The sequence below is a fragment of the Xenopus laevis genome, chromosome 3L (genome assembly GCF_017654675.1).
Source record: "Xenopus laevis strain J_2021 chromosome 3L, Xenopus_laevis_v10.1, whole genome shotgun sequence".
NCBI classification, from domain to species: Eukaryota; Metazoa; Chordata; class Amphibia; order Anura; family Pipidae; genus Xenopus; species Xenopus laevis.
The window spans coordinates 106671651-106692458 of NC_054375.1; the positions used below are offsets into that span (position 1 = coordinate 106671651).

At 37.5% G+C, this 20808-nt stretch overlaps 1 protein-coding gene across 1 annotated transcript in view; it reads left to right on the forward strand.

The window, feature by feature from the left end:
• LOC108711381 (WD repeat-containing protein 72) overlaps window positions 1–20808 on the forward strand; it is a 142202-nt gene that overhangs the window by 15385 nt on the left and 106009 nt on the right. Inside the window, exons 2-8 of the mRNA XM_018253064.2 lie at window positions 7472–7636; window positions 9578–9684; window positions 10996–11074; window positions 13673–13844; window positions 15870–15946; window positions 18035–18154; window positions 20497–20642. Of these exons, the coding sequence (XP_018108553.1) occupies window positions 7484–7636; window positions 9578–9684; window positions 10996–11074; window positions 13673–13844; window positions 15870–15946; window positions 18035–18154; window positions 20497–20642 (854 nt within the window). The 5' untranslated portion in view covers window positions 7472–7483. The remainder of the gene's footprint in view (window positions 1–7471; window positions 7637–9577; window positions 9685–10995; window positions 11075–13672; window positions 13845–15869; window positions 15947–18034; window positions 18155–20496; window positions 20643–20808) is intronic.

Here is a 20808-nt window from a genome sequence, read left to right on the forward strand (position 1 = left end):
ACTCAGGACCTACACTTAGATACATTTGTAACTATTTAAGATAATTAAAGATACAATTTTAACTATCTAAAATAAACAGGTCTCTTGGGAGAACATGCAGCTTAAAGGGTAATTCACCTTTATTAGCAAAACTGTAATAACACATAAAAATGGCCCAAATACCCCCAGAAATGTGTCCAAACTTTCCATAACCTGCCAAATGTTGTAAAATTGCGTTGATATTTAGGAGTTGTGGCCACAAAACGGGCGTGGTCAAAAAAATGTGCACGGCAGAACTTTTTGTCCCTCTTTTTGATTTTCAGATGCTGGGAAGTATGCTCACTAATACAAAAGTCATCACAGGACGAGGGTCAAACCTTTAATCAATGCCATAAATTTGGACAATTAATATTGTGCAACCACATTTACAGTGGCAGCCGTTGAAGAGCCCCATAGGGAAAGCTGTATCTGTGGAGTAGTTATCAGCAGTATTGCAGCTCCCATCAAGATACATGAATGCAAATATGCAAAGAGGGAATGTTTGAGTGCTCAATACTCAAGAAGCAGTCATAGACACAGACTTAACTGTAATTGTATTTAAAAATTAAAACAAGTAGAGAAAGGTGAACACAAGTTATTTAAGCACATGTAGTGTGGCTTTAAAAAACAGAAATGGATATATTCATTAAAATTATAGAGTAGTGAGTAAAAACACCAATTTCCAGTAGAAAATACAACTTATACTTATAGAACTGCTAGAGACTCAAAGTTCGGGACAAAAAATATAGATGATTTAAGTATAACAAAGGTATTAGGAAACAACACTGTAAAGTGAAACCCAGGACAGTGCATGTTGGCAAAGGGTGCATGACAGGGGCGGGACAAAACTGCCTGGCAGGGGATTAGCAATGGGTTTAGTGACGTAGTTGGGGGGTGGAGTTGGAGTAAAGGGATGTGTAGCACTAACTGGTAAGGAGGGCATCCATTTTGGAAGAAGAAAAGGAGTCCCACCCTCCCTCCCTTGTATTAACCCTTTGTGCTAGTTGTCACAATTGTGGCCTGGGTTAGTGGGGCACAGGATAAGTTGATGTGGAATGGTGAGTATTGGGCTGACTAACCAAGAGGGGATGAGAGGGAATAGCCCGTTGTCACAGCCGGGCAGCGGGTCCCTGGCAATGGGGAGAGTTAATTAAGTGGAGTTTTTACCAAGTACCAAGTTGGTTAATGGAACTTGGTTGGTGGTGTTCCTCTCTAAGAGTGGTGGTCTCTGGTAGGGTATGTTGTATTGGTGGTAGCATGCAGTCCTGCGTACCCATCATGCTAGGAGGCACAAGCGGCTGGTGGTTTAACGATTGCATGCACCTAATTGGGTCCATTGCCAGGGGCCTTGCAGAGGATTAAAAAGTTAATGGTATATCACTGTTCATATTTGTATGTTTATAATGTTGTTAATATAATTGTTATTGATATATGTGTTATCTATTGTTAAATAATCTGTTGTGCAATAAAGCTGTGGACAAAAAGACTCCAACAAAAAAAATGTATGGTGAGCGAGTTGATTATTCCTAGGCCAGTTTGGGGGAAAAAGGCAGGTATTTGTCCCTGCCCATGTCATGTGTTCATAAAGGGGAGATAATACACAATTTATATAAAAGGCAATCATTTATTGAATGTTTAAAAATCCACATAAATATTCTCATTAAACATAGTTGTGGCCCATTATTAAGAGTCTCTCCACAGTTAAACATTACCTTTAAAAACATTATGGGCTAAAACAATTGTAGCATCAATCACTTGACAAGTGCAGAGAAGAGTGGAATGTGCAAAAAAGAAGCCCGTAAAACAAATCAGTTGTTTGAGAATCAACGTTTTCAAACAGCATTAGTTATAAAATATATACTTGGCAGGACAAATGTACCACCAGCTGGCACATTCAATTTAGAAAAAATATGGCTTTTCTGCTTATATTGCTCATAATGCTATTCATGCCTTAGACACAATTAGACACATATACGAAGAAAATCGTTTAAAATACACAGTAATTTAAAGTAGGCATATTCATTATTCTGCTTTGAAATGTTCAATATTTTGAACAGATTTTTATCATGCTAAGAATTTATCATTACTTTAAGGCAAAAGTAAAAACATTAGCCTAATGTGAAGCAGTTAAAAGGGACTTACAATGCCCTATGCAGGGTGCAAAAGCAAAAAAAGGCTACACTTGTAATTTTTTTGCACTTTTTTTTTACAGGCACATTCAGAGTGGAATGTGCATTCAATGGAATGCTGCTTGTGTTTGGCAGCGCTCCATTCAAGAGAGGAAGGTGGAGGGAGGCACATAGGCATCCAACCCTGCCACCAGCATCAGAGCCCTTCCTTATGGCCTGCCCTGAAGCAGTCAGTAAGGACAGGGTTGAGCTGCAAGTCTTGATACTGCACTCTTCACTGAGTGCCCCTTAGTGCTCTTGCATTTGAGCCCCCTCAGCATAGATATTCTGATATATTTACTCTGAGATAAATATTCTGCCTTCAAAACCTACCCATTGTACTCACTGTCTGTCTGTCCATAATTTTATCTCTGAGTTTAGCAACTGAAAAAGACAAAATTGCTGTTCAGTTAGGCCCTTAAATGTTTGGACAGAGACAACGTTTTTCTAATTTTGGTTCTGTACATTACCACAATGAATTTTAAATAAAGCAACTCAGATGCAGTTGAACTACAGACTTTCAGCTTTAATTCAGTGGGTTGAACAAAAAGATTGCATAAAAATGTGAGGAACTAAAGCCTTGTTTAACACAATCACTTCATTTCAGGGGCTCAAAGGTAATTGGACCATTGACTCAAAGGCTATTTCATGGGCATATGGTCAAATGAGCTCCATGCAGGTGAAACAAGCCATCCTTAAGATGCAAAAAAAGAAAAAACCCATCTGAGAAATTGTTACAAAATTAGGAGTGGCAAAATCTACAGTTTGGTACATCCTGAGAAAGCCCTGGTGAATTCAGCAACGCAAAAAGACCTGGAAGTCCACGGAAGACAACAGTGGTGGATGATCGTAGAATCATTTCCATGGTGAAGAGAAACCCCTTAGCAACAGCCAAACAAGTGAACAACACTCTGCAGGAGGTAGGGTACCAATATTCAAGTCTACCATAAAGAGAAGACTGCATGAAAGTAAATACAGAAGGTGCAAGCCACTCATAAGCATCAAGAATAGAAAGGCTAGACATCTAAAAAAGCCAGCAGAGTTCTGGAAAAAAACATTATTTGGACAGATGAAACCAAGATCAACCTCTACCAGAATGATGGTAAGAAAAAAGTATGGAGAAGGCATGGGAAAGCTCATGATCCAAAGCATACCACATCTCTATAAAACATGGTGGAGGTAGTGTGATGGCTTGGGCGTGCATGGCTGCCAGTGGCACTGGGACACTAGTGTTTATCCATGAAGTGACACAGGACAGAAGCAGCCGAATTAATTCTGAGGTGTTCAGAGACACTGTCTGCTCAAATCCAGCTAAATGCAGTCAAATTGATTGGGAATATTCTTGAATGGCCAAGTCAGTCACCTGATCTGAACACAGTTGAGCATCCATTTCACTTGTTGAAGACTAAACTTCGAATGGAAAGGCCCACAAACAAACAGCAACTGAAAGCTGCTGCAGTAAAGGCCTGGCAGAGCTTGGTGGACCTAATAGCTTGCCAACTGTACATTTCTTGTGTGTATGCATTGGTCGAGTTGGTGTGATTGCATTCATTTAGGAAACTCTGTATATACTGTATGTCATTGCTTATGGATGTGACCAACAAATGGTAGATACTGGAAGTATGATGCCAATGTTTAGCGAATTAAACTACTAACCAGATAACTAATCAGAAAGAACAGAGGACAGGGTTAAAAGGTTCACATGCAATTTTTATTGCTTATAATTTAGTGCCAGGAATATCAGTCTTAAAATCAACCCCATGCAACTTTTTTTCCATTGTAACAGAAAATGTAACCAAAAAATCTAATTTAGTAAAATGAAAACTTAAAAATTCTAGGTGCAAAACCACAATTTATGAATACAGGCCATAGTGAGCAGTTTATCTCTATAAAGTTTCATCTGGGTCGGGATAACTGGAAATGCAAAGATAATATAGAAAACAACTGTTTTTGACTAAGCACAACAAGAATGGATTGCGTTCTGGGCTGGAATTATGAAGTGAAACTATAAAACTTTATTTTTAGAGGAAGTAAACTACTGTTTTATAGTAGGTCAAATATTCTGTGGAACAATTGTATGGATTTCTGCATTAGTGTTGATAGGAATATATTTAGGAAATCAGAGTCAACTAGTACAGTAAGTAAGCCATTTGTTATCGTCCTTAAAAGCCAGGCACGATAGGGGAGCAGATAACCATTAATACAGTAAATTGAATAGCTGTAGCAAGCGCTAGTTTGTAAGCATAGAGGGTGCTCCAGAAAGATAGAGTGTTCACTCTCATCTTCTGCAATAAATTGTGCTGGTACCATGGCAGATAACATCCACAGCAAAATTGTGCTTTTGTTTTCTTTAGAATTCAGCATCTTATATTTTCCCTTGTCATATAGCACTTTTTGTCATAGTGGCTGGAACTGACAAGACAGAACACAGGGCTCATCAAGGGGCTGTTGTTATGTTTTATGGCAAAAAATACTCTAATAAAACAATATAGGCGATATCAATATTAACCTCTTTTTGCCTTCATTGTTGTAAGAACAGAAGCACACATTTCACTAAACCTATTATCCCTTGGAGCACCATGATTTAATTGCAGCTGAACTACTGCATAAAGGCAAATGTCAGTTGATTTAATGTGATGGGACCACAGACAACCATGATGATCAATCCTGACCTGAGACTGGACATGTAGAAGGAATGAAGCCTCTTTTACATAGTGGTTACTAGTGATGTGTGGGTCAGGGTTTCCCTGACCCGCACCTAACCCTAACCCGCCCTGCTAATACCCGCACCCGCCCACACCCGCTTCCGAGGGTCCCTTTATAGACCCGCACCGCCCCGCCGATGACGTCACAATGATGATGATGGGGGGGGCGAGCAGATGCAACACTATAAAACTGGAACCCGGAAGTCGGATGCCGGCATTTGAAGGTGGCGGGGAGAGCAGGAGAAGAGCTCAACCTGCACCCGCCCGCCACCCACGAGGAGCACTGCGAGGTCGACCCGAATCCGTGGGTCCCGCGGGTATCGAGTCGGCCCGCACATCACTAGTGGTTACCCAATGACAAGACAAACGTGCACTGGAGGGCATTACCGAAATATGCATAGCTGTTTTAAAAGGGTACAAGCAGCTAAGGGTTAATTTTAAAATTTTAAGAGAAGTGTCATGATCTAAGGGCATTGGTTTTAGCCTGTTTATATCAGTGGTATTCTGGTTAACCCCACGTGCCAATTGTTTCTCAAATAATCCAAATAAAAACTGGCTAAAAACTGACTGTTGAGAAGAAATCGAACAGTTCACCTTTAAGTTAACTTTAAGTATGTGATAGAATGGCCAATTCTAAGAAACTTTTCAATTGGTCTTCATAATTTTTTTTATACGTTTTCAATTATTTGCCATGTTCTTCTGACTCTTTCCATCTTTCAAATGGGGGTCAATGACCCCATCTATAAACAAATGCTCTGTAAGGCTACAAATGTATTGTTATTGCTACTTTTTATTACTCAAGCCCTCTCCTATTCATATTCCAGTCTCTTATTCAACTGGTTGCTAGGGTAATTTGCAAGCCCGGATTTGTGGAGAGGCCACATAGGCCCGGGCCTAGGGCGGCAACATTTTGAGGGCGTCATGCCGCCCAGCCGCATCACTAAGGAGCACTGGGGACTCAAAGTTCCCCAGTGCTCCGGTGTTCGACAGCGTGCTTACGCATGCGCTGAGGAGGATTTGCGTCCAGTAACTTTTCGGCACTAGGACCGTACGGCGGGGAGATGGGCGTGCACGTGTGAGCCATGCGGCCTTGGGGCGCCGTACCATGGAATCCAGCCCTGGTAATTTGGAGCCTAGCAACCAGATTGCAGAAACTGCTGCTGAGTAAAAAGCTAAATAATTAAAAAAAACAATTGCAAATTGTCTCAGAATATCTCTCTCTACATCATACTAAATATTAATTTAAAGGTGAACAACCAATTTAATACATCTGTTTATGATTATATTATTTTTCTCTCTATCATTTAAAGTATTATAATTGTGTTCTTCATTACATTATGCTTATGTTATCAATCTTATTTATTATTATTATTCTGAATTTTTATGTGCTCTAGATTTTGGCATTTTGGGCTCATTCAAGGTACCATAGTAGTATGTGTAAAAAAGAAATAAGCTAACCCACACAAGAAATATCATCATGCAGAAAGCAGACTTAAAACATCCCAAAAGGCATTTATCACAAGTTAGGGAAGTAGCACTGGTCACTGGTTCTGCTGATTATATTACGTTTGCTTGCTGTTATATATTTTGTTAGAATGCTTAGGTGTGTGTATGTGTATACTGCACACAAAGCTACATACAAAACTGGAACTTACACTATTGACTGTGATTGTTAATGTTGTCAAGCCTGTTATACTGGTATGACTACTAGAAACCAGAAATATTTGTCTAATGTAAACAAAATTACAGGATTTGGAAATGGGAGGGAGTATATTGCTTAAATATTGTGGACTCATAATGAAGCAAGTGCAAAAGGCTTGCAAAACTCCAGCAGAATTGCTGTTGCCCACAATGTAGCATGTACCACGGTTTGCACAAGATGTAACAAATGGAATTCTAATTTATTTCCACATTGCTAGATTCTGCCAAAATGTTGTACCAGTGTGGCTGTGAATTGCATCATTTATAGTGTGACAATTGTCACAACATCTTGCAAAAAAAGAAATTCTATTCATTAACTTTTAGGGCACAAAATGGGGATGTGTCTAGTGTGGCCGCAGTTGTGGGAGATTAATCAAAATTAGAGCAATTGCACTTCATTGCAAATGGGGACTAATTGCTCTGAATTTTTTTTAAAAATTTGTCTGGCACCACCCTATTTTTTCTTCGTAAGTAAACTGCAGAGATTGTCAGTGCTCTGAGGGAACCCTAGAGCTACCAGCTAGTCCGAAGGTGATGGTAGTGCCAGGGTTTACTTGCACCAAAGGCCCAGCAGTGCTTGATTGGGATCAGAAGGCAGGATTGACTGACAGGTGCAAAGCAAAAATATAGGGAAGTGCAAGGAGCATATTTTGATACCTATAATGAGAGTGGTTTAACATGCAACTCACTGCAGGGCAAAGTGCATTCTGTTCACTGCACTTGTGGATGTAAATGAGCTCTGCTGTCTCTTGAAAGAAATAGGTCCCCAAGTGGTTATTAGAATAATAATGTTTTTAATATTTTTGAAGAATTTATTAACTGTTCTAGTTAACAAATGCTGATTCATCCACTTTGTAACACTAATTTCATTGATTTCAGAGTAAGTTCACAATGAAACACACAATTCAGGCTGTGGCCGTGTGGGGAAGTAGAGCTCCAGCTCACAGTATTACCACCATGATGATAACAGAGGACCAGAAAACTATTGTAACTGGTAGTTGCGAAGGACAGCTATGTCTGTGGCATCTATCAGAGGATATGAAGGTTTGTGGATTCCTAAAATGAATTGCTTGTTTTTAATTACTTTTTATTGTAATGGCTTAAAGATATAGCTCATGCCATAACTGCAGTCTGCAGTTATGGCATGAAATATATTTTTAACCATGGGAATGTATTAATATGTTGATTTTATTGAGATTATTAACATTCTGCCCTTTTAGTTAAAGGGATCCTGTCATTGGAAAACATGTTTTTTTTCAAAACGCAACAGTTAATAGTGCTACTCTAGCAGAATTCTGTACTGAAATCTATTTCTAAAAAGAGCAAACAGATTTTTATATATTGAATTTTGAAATCTGACATGGGGCTAGACATTTTGTCAATGTCCCAGCTGCCCCTGGTCATGTGACTTGTGCCTGCACTTTAGGAGAATAATGCTTTCTGGCAGGCTGCTGTTTTTCCTTCTCAATGTAACTGAATGTGTCTGAGTGGGACATGGGTTTTTACTATTGAGTGTTGTTCTTAGATCTACCAGGCAGCTGTTATCTTGTGTTAGGGAGCTGCTATCTGGTTACCTTCCCATTGTTCTTTTGTTTGGCTGCTGGGGGGAAAAGGGAGGGGGTGATATCACTCTAACTTGCAGTACAGCAGTAAAGAGTGATTGAAGTTTATCAGAGCACAACTCACATGACTTGGGGCAGCTGGGAAATTGACAAAATGTCTAGCCCCATGTCAGATTTCAAAATTGAATATAAAAAAATCTGTTTGCTCTTTTGAGAAATGGATTTCAGTGCAGAATTCTGCTGGAGCAGCACTATTAACTGATTCATTTTGAAAAAAAAAATTTTTTCCCATGATTGTATCCCTTTAATGACAATGTGTGCTAGATAATGTCATTGCTGATGTGTGTATGTTTAATTGCGTAATGTTGTGCTAAAACCTTGGTAGCCAGATATATATATTAGTATTAATCAACTTCACGGGACCTCAAGGCATTATATACTAAAGTTAAAACCCAAGAAGAAAAAGTCCATATATTATTAATGAAATCATATAACTATACTGTGGTTTCCCAATAGCACAGTGCCTGGGATCAGTGATTTCGAATTCAGTACAATACCTACATTGATCTGCCTGGTATTCCTGTAATTATTTGAGAATACCCAGTGACTGTTTTTGGGGGAAAAGAATAAGCCATTGAAAAACATCATTTTATGGTTCACAACCCCCAGTTCTTAGCTGTTTTGGCCATGGACCCTGACATGTAATTTTGTTGCCTTACTAAAAGACTAATTGTTCTCAGTTTAAAGAACATATGGCAATATAAATAAAATATGTAGATGGAATAAAAATAAGCAAAAATAATAAAAATTCACATTTTACAATTTAATGTCCCCTACAAAGTTTACAAACAATTGAGGAACCAGCGCACAGGTGACAGGTGTCAGGTGACGAAGGGGGCCAAACCCCGAAATGTTGTGTATTGCGTGACACATTAAACACATATGGGTCAATCCTCTTTTGCAATCATTTCTGAGTGTCGGTTCCTCAATTGTTTGTTTCCTGTGGATCCAGGGGAGAGCCATCTCCCTAGAGGACTGAGCACCAGATATCTATATACAGGAGGGCCTGGGAGTGCATGTGGAATTTACATGGACCCCTACAAAGTTTATCCATTGTGAAGTTTAGTTGAGGGTTGCCCATTTTAACACATTTTATATATTTTAATACATTTTTATCTATTAAATTTTTTTTTCTGTTGGAGGTTGAGTGGCAATGTGTTCCTTAAGCATATGTTAACTGTGTGTAAATGAAAAATTATTCGTACGGTTCAAAGAGGGTTTCATTTCGAATTTTTTGCTGCTAATGTAGTCTACTACATATGCATCACAAAGCCATATTTTTTTGAAAGAAAAATTGTATGGTATTATCACAATTAGCAATTTAAATTTTATGCTCATTCTAACCAAAACATTTATTTTTCAGATTACATCTAGAGCACTTCTTTTTGGCCATACTACAGCTGTAACATGCTTGGCCAAAGCAAGAGATTTTGAAAAGCAACCGTATATTGTTAGCGCAACTGAAGATGGGTAAGATTACATAATATTCCAGTTTTACTGCAGTGGTGCAAAGTTTCAGGGCTCCGCCCCTTTGTCAAGCAAAGGGGTGGAGCCCCAAAACGTTGCACCATCGCAATAAGACTTTTGCAAGGGATTGCCCTGCAGACACAAGTCTCGTGTGCCATTGTGGTTCTTTTCTATGCAGTACATTGGGAGGTTGCCATATCCTCCAGTCATTGTGCACCGAGCGAGCCTTAATATTTATACAACGGGTGTGCGAGTGTCCTCTTCAATTGTAGAGTAAGAGTGGCCACTGGCCAGTGCTATAAATGAATAAATGAATAAAAGCATATAGTGGAGTCCAGTGACGGAAACTTAAATGGGAGACTCAATAGGTGCTGACAATCCGGTCATTGCAAAGAACAAGGAAAGTAGTGTAGATACCCTAACAATATACCTGGGGATTAGGTATTTCCTGTACCCTGCAAAATTTAGCATCATATATGATGTCAATATGCTGTATCATACACATGTATATACTGCATACAATATATACAGCATATAGAGCAGGATAAGTGTGCTGCAAATATACAGATATATCATTGTGGAACTAGAAAAAAACTGAACTGGGCAGACCTCTGTTGACTAAACGTATGATATGTGATACATTTACCTTTACAGAATATTGTAACCAATATAAATTGTTTTCACACATATTTGAATATTTCAAATTTTATTCACTAATCCACACCTTTATGTCCCAGATTATTCTGATTGATGTTGGCAATACTTACCTGTATTCTTATATAAAGAAAAAAAAATGTATGCCATGTTACAAGATTTCTAGAAAAAATACTGTAAAAATAGAGATGAAATACTAGATTATCCTCTTGGTGGCACTGTTTAATCTCGGTACTATACTGGTGCCATTGAAACAAACTAATATGTGTGCAGCTAAAGATACATTGTGGCTTTTCAAAATGTTTACTTGAGGTTCTGTGAAATGACCCATTTTCAGCAGTGTGCAGTTCTGAAGAATGATAGTTCTGGTGACACATTGATGAGCTGTAATGGCAGTGTCCCTACAATTTGTTTTAGACCAGGCATGGCCTCAAAGTTAGCTTTGATGCTAGGCAGCAGGGTGTAATTACCTAAACAAAAGGAAAGATGTTCTGTATTCCATCCCTTGTTAATGACCACAACATTTTCTTCAGATTGTAACAAAAAGCTACATAAATGATCAATCTTCACTTAAATGCAAGACTTAAAAATAGTGTCACAAAAGTGTCCCAACCAATTGAGTAGAAATGACAAGGAATAATAAAAGGTTATATTTTATAGGGAGATGTGTGTTTGGAATGTTGCCAACGGCCAGTGCATTGAGAATGCAAAACTTCCATACAAGCATACAGCAATCTGTGTAAGTATCCTGCACTTGTCACCTCATTGTTCTGTGTTAAAAGGTATTCTGAAGCTTTATGCCTTCAGTTATTATAGTACTTTAAATACTGTCCCTTGGGAATGGTTAACTATAATTCCTATAGAATCATGCAGTTTGACTCAGGAACCTTCGATCTTGGTTAACAAGATCATTCCGAGTAGAAAGTTTAATTATCTATCTGTCAGTTTGTCTGTCTGCCCACCCATCCATCTACCACTACCTTGTTATAGGGTATTTAAAATTAAGTAAATACATGTTTTATACTGTTTAGCAGAGATGAGCTGGTAGAAATGGAAAAGTGGGCAGTATCATATTTTAAACTGGAGCTTATTGTTCAGCATGTCATGAAAGGATTAGAGTGGCATAGGGCAGTTCTTGACAATATTATGAACATTTTTATCTTTTTTGTACTCTCTACGTACGTTAGGTTTTTTTTATCGCAAACAGTAGCACCAATGCAAAAAAACATTAAGAATGAACTGGTTATGCAAAGTAATTACCATTAGAATATGAATATGTTATATAAATATAAGCTCTTTTCAAGATATTATGACATGTATATATCTGTTATTACGCTATTCTGATTTTGATGGTATTGGATGTCTCTACGTCAGATTCCATTTAATGAGCTTATTTATGAGCTCTCTTTTTAATGAGCCTTCTGATCCCCTCTAACTATACATAAATATATGCTCTTAATTGACTTTATTGTTAAGCATCTGAACAAAAAAAATTATTATATGTAAAGGTCATCATCTTTCACTTATTATCCAACACCCTAAATTGCATGATATGTTTAAATAATATTGCACTGAATATACAAGAAAGCATCCAGTAACAGTACACAGACACTGTCAATTGCTACATAAGCTGGTGTTCATCTATCTGTATCCCTCTGTCAAATTATACTCAAACCACAAGCCATGAATCAACAAGGATATCAAAGTGAGAGAAAGACAAAACCTCAGGGATGCCTCTAAAAAAAGCTGTAAAGAAGACAAAGAAAGTCTATGCAAGCAAAGTCAGTGGGCAGCTTAGAGGAAATGGAAGGAAACTTTGGCATACCATTCAGACACTTACAAACCAATTATTATTATTCTACCAACAACAAGGACCCTTCACTACCACAGGACTTAAACCTATTCTATTCAAGGCTTGACACTGCGAACAGTGAAACAACCAAAGGCCTCAACTCAGAACCGAATGAACCAGCATGCTGATTCTTTAACAACAAAGTTCTCAAGGTCTTCCTAAAAGCAAATTATAGGAAAGCAGCAAGACCAGATGTCTACAGATGATACTACAGAAGTGCTCAGAGCAGTTTGCTGAAGTATACCCAGATACATATTTCTTCTCTCTCTGGCAAAAGCAATAGTTCCACACCTCTTTAAAAGGTCAACAATTATATCAATACCAGTACCGTAACTAGGTGGGGGTAGGCCGGGATGCGGGCCATGCAGCCGGGCCCCCTCCCCACCCCCCTCAGTGCCAATTTTCTTTGAGGCTGCAGCCGACTGCAGCCGGCTACAACAGGGAACGATCTGCCGGGGGGGGAGAGCTTTGGGGGTGCGGGCCCTGGTCCAATTGCACCCCCTGCTCCCCCGGTAGTTATGCCACTGATGAATACCCAAGAAAACCAGGATCACCAAGATACACGTTCATAGTAATGATCGTGTTTTTTTTTAATAATTCCATTTATGCTTACCAACAGATCTGCAAAGGATGCACCATGGCACTTCACAACATCCTGCAGCACCTGGAGGAACCCAATACATCTACACAAATGCTCTTTCTGAACTACAGCTGGATTTTCAATACCATAAAACTGAAGAAGCTTATCCTAAAACTAAACAAACCTTAGTGTAACTGGGTCTTGGACTTCCAGACAAACAGACCTCAAGATGTCAAAATGGTATTATAATAATAAGAGATACACAATATCCCCCACAATGGGATCCCACAAGGCTGTCTCAATCTCAAAGTGTTCTCTCAGTAGACTCACCGCTTTGTTTCATAAAACAAAAAATGTGAAATCTACAAGTTGCCAATGAAACCACAGTAGCTGCTATAATAATACAATCCATACCTCCCAACTGTCCCATTTTGGGCGGGACAGTCCCACTTTTGACAACTCAAACCGCAGTCCTTGATTTCTACTAAAATGTCCCGACTTTCTCTTTGATCTCCTACATTGAACAGCAAGAAAAAGATACAAAGTTTCTAACTTAATTAGCTCTTGGCAGGGAGCCCAGAATATATACTTAAAATAACATAAAAAAAGGACAATTCACCTTCATTAGCATAACGTCAATAACAGAAATGTGTTCAAACTTTTATAACCTGGCAAATTTTGTGAAATGGACATGTTAATTAGGGTGTGTGGCCACAAAAATGAGCATGCTCAAACAAAAATTTGCAAATCTTTTTGTGCCTCTCTCTGTTTCCAAAGTGTTGGGAGGTATGCAACCTAAGGTACTATGGAAATAAAGCTGACTTGACCACTGCTTACAAGTATACGTTAAGTATATGTCTTGCATTAAATAACTTCTATTTCCTGTTTACTTTCTGCTGTTTTAGTACTACTATTGCTCATTCAGAATGACAGGGGAAGGCTGGTTACTCTGCTGTGGCCATTATCAAGATGTCCTCATTGTTGATGCAAAGACCTTGCAAGTTTTAAATACCTTTCAATCCCAGGCTTCAGACTGGATTAGTTGCATGTGCATTGTTCATTCCACAAGGATTCAAGGTACTGAAGAGAGTATGATAAGTTTACACTGGCCTATAGCATTTCAGTTTTTGCACAACATAATTTGACTTCTGTCACAATAATAAGTGATCAGATATAATGCATGTCTATACCATGATATCTATTCTTTCAAATTCATACTTTTCATTATAGTTATTATCATTATTAATATTTCGAAATGAGCTGAAGTTGGGAACACAATTTTGATTGGATAATGTATAGTTTGCAAGTACATAGTTGGTAGTGATGCTGCACTATCCAATTTTTGGTTGATTATTGTTTGTGGTTGTTCTATTTATATATAACTTAAGAAAAATAAAAAGAATTAAATAAATACTAAAGCAAAAAGTTTGGTGAGGTTTAGTTACAATGCCTGCTACATATTTCTCACTAAAACTTAAATGACCTAGAACACCCTTCATTGCTCCCCATTGTAATGGTATGAAAGTGTCATCACAGATTATTTTCATACAAATGATGATGTTTTTTACTTGCTGCTTGATTAAATTTTGGAGGATCTTACATTCTTGGTTTTATTGTTATGTTATTGTTATTTCCCAATTTACATTCTATTTTTGAATTAGTATTTACTTTAGTAGTGCTTATATAGGTTGGATGCATCATTTCTTTTTGTAGTTTCTGGAATTCTACTTCCCCTAGCTACAATCTGGGACTATGCTCCCAGACCATACAACTGCTCTGGTGATTACGAATAAGCACATTATTTCAAATTCACTCAGTTGTTGCCTGAAAGTGCGCACTTCTGTTATGGTCATATTAATACAAATGGAAAAACTATGTTAAACATATGAAATTGCTTCATATACCATTGCCTTAGACTCTTAGTATTTTAGAATGATTTCATATACATGCAACCCCAATTTTTTTGCCTGAGCTGATGCAGTATTTACTATAATTATCTTGTGAAATAAAAGACTACTACTACTTCATGCCTTTGCCAGGTGAGTTTACCCAGGTTTATTTCACTTCACACACCTTTATCAGTACAACCAATTACCACAGGTCTTGACATACATTGAAAAGAAACATCTGATCAATCATTTGACCTGTCCATTTTTAGAATTTCATAGGAGATATTAGAGAATCAGAAGTTCTGAAAAAGTAAATGTAGACAGGAAGTATGTTATTAACACATTCTAAATACATATATGACATTATTCAGGCAAAATAAAGTGAATTGGAAGTGAATTTTCAAATTCAAAAACTTCGAATTTCGAAGTAATTTTTGGGTACTTCGACCATCGAATAGGTCAAAATTCAATTTGAATTGAAAAAACTTCCGACCATTTGAAAATCGAAGTACAGTCTCTTTAAAAAACTTTGACTTTGACACTTCGCCACCTTAAACCTGCCGAATGGCTATGTTAGCCTATGGGGACCTCCTAGAACCTATAGCCAGTATTTGGCAAAGTTTTTAGAAGTCTAAGGTTTTTTTTGAAAATCGCTCGACCGAACAATTTCAACGATCAATCGAATGATTTGAATTTGATCGAAAATTCGACCTAGGGTCGAATATCGAGGGTTAATTAACCCTCAATATTCGACCGTCAAAGTAAAATCCTTCGACTTCGAATATCGAAGGATTTTGCGCTATTCCTACGATCAAACGATCGAAGTAATAATCGTTCGAAGGATTTTAATCCATCGATCGAAGGATATTCCGTCGATCAGGAAATTGTTAGGGAGACTATGGGGACCTTCCCCATAGGCTAACATTGGCCTCGGTAGGTTTTAGGTTGCGAACTAGGGGGTGTGAAGAAATTTTTAAAGAGACAGTACTTCGACTATCAAATGGTCGAATAGTCGAACGATTTTTAGTTTTATTCCCTAGCATGTTCTATATACAGTAATAGTTTTTGGAGTTTCTGCACGGAGTAGAAGCCATAAGTCTCTTTCAATTTCCTTTCTTTAACCTGTGTAATGTACATACATTTAGGAAATTGTACTTTCTGTTATACAGGAACCAAGCAGAGTCTGATTTAAATTTCTGTTTTGCTATTGCAGAGGACTCACTGGTTGCAATATCAGTGGCGGGTGATCTACAAGTATGGGATTTATCATCCTCAGTCAATAGCATACAGGTAAGTTGAACTAAAATAAGGCGTATTCTGCACGATTCTAAAGAAACACTGAAATGTAATAAATAAATGTGCTGTTGTATTAAAATGTACATATCAATTGGCTCAAAATAGCATATTGATTTATAAACAATTTTTTCTTCAAAATTCTTTTCTCAGTGAAAGAAACATTAGTTTCTTGTGTTATTCTTTTTATAATTTCACAGAATTACACTAATAACAAATACAATATATGTGGTTTGTATTATCTTTTATTATACCTTTTATAATAAATCATTGTTGAAGTTATATGGAATTGTAAACATAAAAATGATGACATATTTATTTTTCAAGATAGTTTTATTATATAGCATGCTGACATACCAACTTGTTTGTCTTTAATCATTAAGATTAAATGTTAAACAAATTAATTCAACAGATAGCAGATAAATAACTAACAGAACACAGGTTATTCATTAAACTAGCATAGTGTAGATTGTGGTCTTATTATTTTAAGAAAAAACTCATATTGACAGCAGTAGCAGACTAAGACCACGTATGACAGACAGATATATATATATATATATATATATATATATATATATATATATATATATATATATATATAGAGGTTTTTTTTGTTCCTCATTTTGTATATAGGGATGTAGCGAACGGCGGAAAAAATGTTCGCGAACATATTCGCGAACTTGCGTCAAAAATGCGAACGGTTCGCGAACGTCGCGAACCCCATAGACTTCAATTGGAAGGCGAATTTTAAAAGCTAGAAAAGACATTTCTGGCCAGAAAAATGATTTTAAAGTTGTTTAAAGGGTGCAACGACCTGGACAGTGGCATGCCAGAGGGGGATCAAGGGCAAAATGTATCTGAAAAATACATTGTTGACACAGCGCTGCGTTTTGTGCTGTAAAGGGCAGAAATCACACTACGTCACTCAGGTGATGTTTCTGGACACGGAATGTGAAAAAGCTCACACAGCGAGGTGGCACTTGGTTAAAGACTGGGCAAACAATGCCTGCAAGGGCAACGTATACAGTAGTGGATACGGATATTATATATTACAATATATTATTGCTGCTGTATCACTCAGGTGATGTTTACGGACACAGAATTATTATTGTTATTTAGACAGAATGTGAAAAAGCTCACACAGCTAGGTGGCACTTGCATACCTCCCAACTGTCCCTCTTTTGACCACTCAACCCCCTGTCCCTCTTTTGTACTGGAAAGTCCCTCTTTTCTCTGAACTGAACAGCTAACTTAATTAGCTTTTGGCAAAGAGCTCAGAACAGCTAACAGGTGCAAATAAGATACTTTGTAACAATTTTGACTCTGGTTGGTGCTGGTAGTGGTGAACTACTAGGAGGATCAGCACACCAGTCCCACTCCCCAACACAGCTAGACTAATAGCACTGGGCTCTTATAGTAGCAAAGTAAAAAACAAAAAAGAAAATAAAAGCAGTCCTTACAAGGACTATTGGGTTACAGGCAGCAGTCAGCAGATGAGAGATCAGCAGCAGGACAGCTGCCCACAGCAGCTACATACAGAGCACTGCAGTAGAAGGTAGATTACTAGCCAGCAAAGATACCTAACCTAAAATGTCCCTCAAATCCCTGCAGAGTTCTGTCCCTACAATACAGAGCAGTATCAAGTAGATTACTAGCCAGCAAAGTTACTATCAACTGTTCCTCAAATCACTAACCAGCTCTCTCCCTACACTAGCTCTTCCAAGCACACACAGGCAGAATGAAAAAACGCTGCAGGGCTTCAGTTTATATATGGAAGGAGAGTGGTCCAGGGGGTGTAGGGGTGGTCCAGGAGGGAGAGCTTCCTGATTGGCTGCCATGTATCTGCTGGTCTGGGGTGAGAGGTCAAAAATAAGCGCCAGCTAAGGCGAACCCAAATTGGCGAACGTTGCGCGACGTTCGCGAACATTCGGCGGACGCGAACAGTCGATGTTCGCGCGAATTAGTTCGCAGGCGAACAGTCCGCGACATCCCTATTTGTATATCGTGCAGATTTTTTTTTTAATTCAGCTGAAAAAAATCTTTCTTAAGGTATTTTACTATATTGTAATACAATATTTCCTGCAGGAAAAACAAAACGTTTGTGAATCAGAATCCAAATTCCTGGAGCTTCCAAACTGCTGTGCAGTTTGTTTTTGCACTTTTACAGAACGTCTTTTGCTGGTGATTTGCTGCAACTCTTGGAGGGTATTGTATTTACTTGCTATATTATTTAGCTCTATAACTGACACCCACATAACACTGTGAAGCATTCCAGTAACTGTTTCTCCTAATATTAAATGTATATCCATTTTTTTCTCAGATTATAATTAGAAAAATAACGCTTAATTTTGAATTCCAAGTGTAACCCCGTAAACCTGATCTTTCTAGTGCAAAGAATACTGAAAGACAAACCCTGCTTTAACTGGAAGTTCTTCTTTCCAATTTGGATCTAATTTTAAAATATGTCTAATTTCTAGTCATGGGCGAATTTGAGCATTTCATCGAAAAATTCACGAATTTCCCATGAAATGCGCGAAACGGCGGAAGATTCACGAAACTGCGTCTCGTTTTTGACTCCGGTATCCGTTTTTTGGATGCCGGCGCACATTCCCCGGCGAAAATGCACCAGCGTCCAAAAAAAACGGATGCTGGAGTCCATTTTTTTTGTTTTGCGAATTTATTCGCCGACGGTGAATCGTGGGAATTCACTGCGAATTTGCACTTGCTGAATAAATTCACCCATCACTACTAGTTTCCTTTTTGTTCATCAAAAAAAATAAACAATTTTTACAAAGCTCATAAAATTACAATAATAATTGATAAATACTACTTGTAATAATAAGAGAGCATGCTTATACAGACCAAATGCTGGTTAAGATTTGTAAATAAATTAACAAAGTATACTACACTAACAGGTCTTAGCAACAAAACAAAAGTGTTTTTATTGAAAATCCACCATTTTTGTCACGTGAAGGGACCTTCCTCAAGGACAAGAAACCAGGACTGCAAGTGACTCACTCCTTAAAGGGATACTGTCATGGGAGAAAATGTTTTTTTCAAATCACATAAGTTAATTGTGCTGCCCCAGCAGAATTGTGCACTGAAATCCATTTCTCAAAAGAGAAAACAGATTTTTTATATTTAATTTTGAAATCTGACATGAGGCTGTAAATATTGTCAATTTCCCAACTGCCTCCAGTCATGTGACTTGTGCTCTGATAAAATTCAGTCACTCTATACTGCTATTTGCAAGTTGGAGTGATATCACCTCCTCCCTTTCCTCCCCAGCAGCCCATTAGCAGAACAATGGGAAGTTAATCAGATAGCAGCTACCTGGTAGATGTAAGAAAGGTAGATGTAAAATCCAGGCCCACTGCGACACATTAAGTAACATTGAGTAGGAGAAACAACAGCCTGCCAGAAAGCAGTTCCATCCTAAAGTGCTAGTTCTTTCTGAAAGCACATGACCAGGTAAAATGACCTGAGATGGCTGCCTACACACCAATATTACAACTAAAAAAATATACATTGCTGGTTCAGGAATAAAATGTTATATTGTAGAGTGAATTATCTGCAGTATAAACTGTGTAATTTAGAAATAAAACCAACATCATAAAAATCATGATAGAATCCCTTTAAAGGGAAACTATTGCAAAAATGAAAATTTTATATAAGCTTCAGAATACTTGAAATAAGAAACTTTCTAAATACAATCAATTAAAAATGATGTATTTTTTCTGAAAAAAAAAAGTTTGGTGTCAAATAATCATTGACAGTTAGATCCAATATTATACTATATAATACTAGAGAGAGAAAATGGGTAAAGTATGCAGTAGAGGTACCTCATTCGCATCTCAGTTCATGAAGTCATTATCAATAATGTAAAAATTCTTTTTAACTTTATAAGAAGCACTTTAAGGTGATCTAAATTTGTATAATCATATGATACAAATGAATTTTTTCTATACTTTTTTTCATACATATGTAATGTATGGACCTGTGCTAGTCTAGACAATTACTAAACCAACTGCTGAGGCCTGAATGGGTTCCTTGTTCCCCAAACATGGTAATAGCTGGTACAAGTTTTTTTCATAGAACCTAGACTTTTGTGGCAAAACAATGCATTATAAAACACTTTTTTTGTATTATTCTCCTATAGTTTATCTGAATTATAATAAGTAAAATAATGAATACATATGCACTTCAAAATGTATATGTTATGGTTTAAATTTCCTTTTGCATATCTAAAAATTTCCTTACTTAGACATTAGGGGCAAATTTAATATGATTTAAAAGTTCCAAATATGTCCATTGGAAATGAAAAAAAAATGCAATTTCTCCCTAAAATGAACTTTTTCATTAAATGCAAACTTAATGATCAAAATCCAAACTATTTAAAAATCATAGCACTACAAATAATTTTGACTCGTTGAACAGTTTACCTGGCATACCCATAACTAACTTTGCATGAAATACTCTGTAACTATTGTCATCATTTCTGTTGATGCTTAATGCAAACTTGTCCATTTGTTTTCCTCCTGACTTAGGTTTATGACTATTGTGATTTTTCTTTGCTTTGCACTGAAATTCACAAGGGTAACCAATCATTTGCTGGAGGGGAGTTTCTTGCCCGTAACAGACTTATCATCTGGACCGTGGATGGTCACAGTTATATCTACCAGCTGTTGAACAGGTGGGCTCAATGAATGTGGCATATGAGATGTTCAGGTACAAAATAAGCTGTTTGTAAGTTTATTGTACAAAATCCCTGCTTGTCACACTTGATCAAAACCCTAACAAAACCCCTTTGACATTAGAACATTTGGCTGGAGTTTGGCACTCTTCAGCCTTTATGTGAA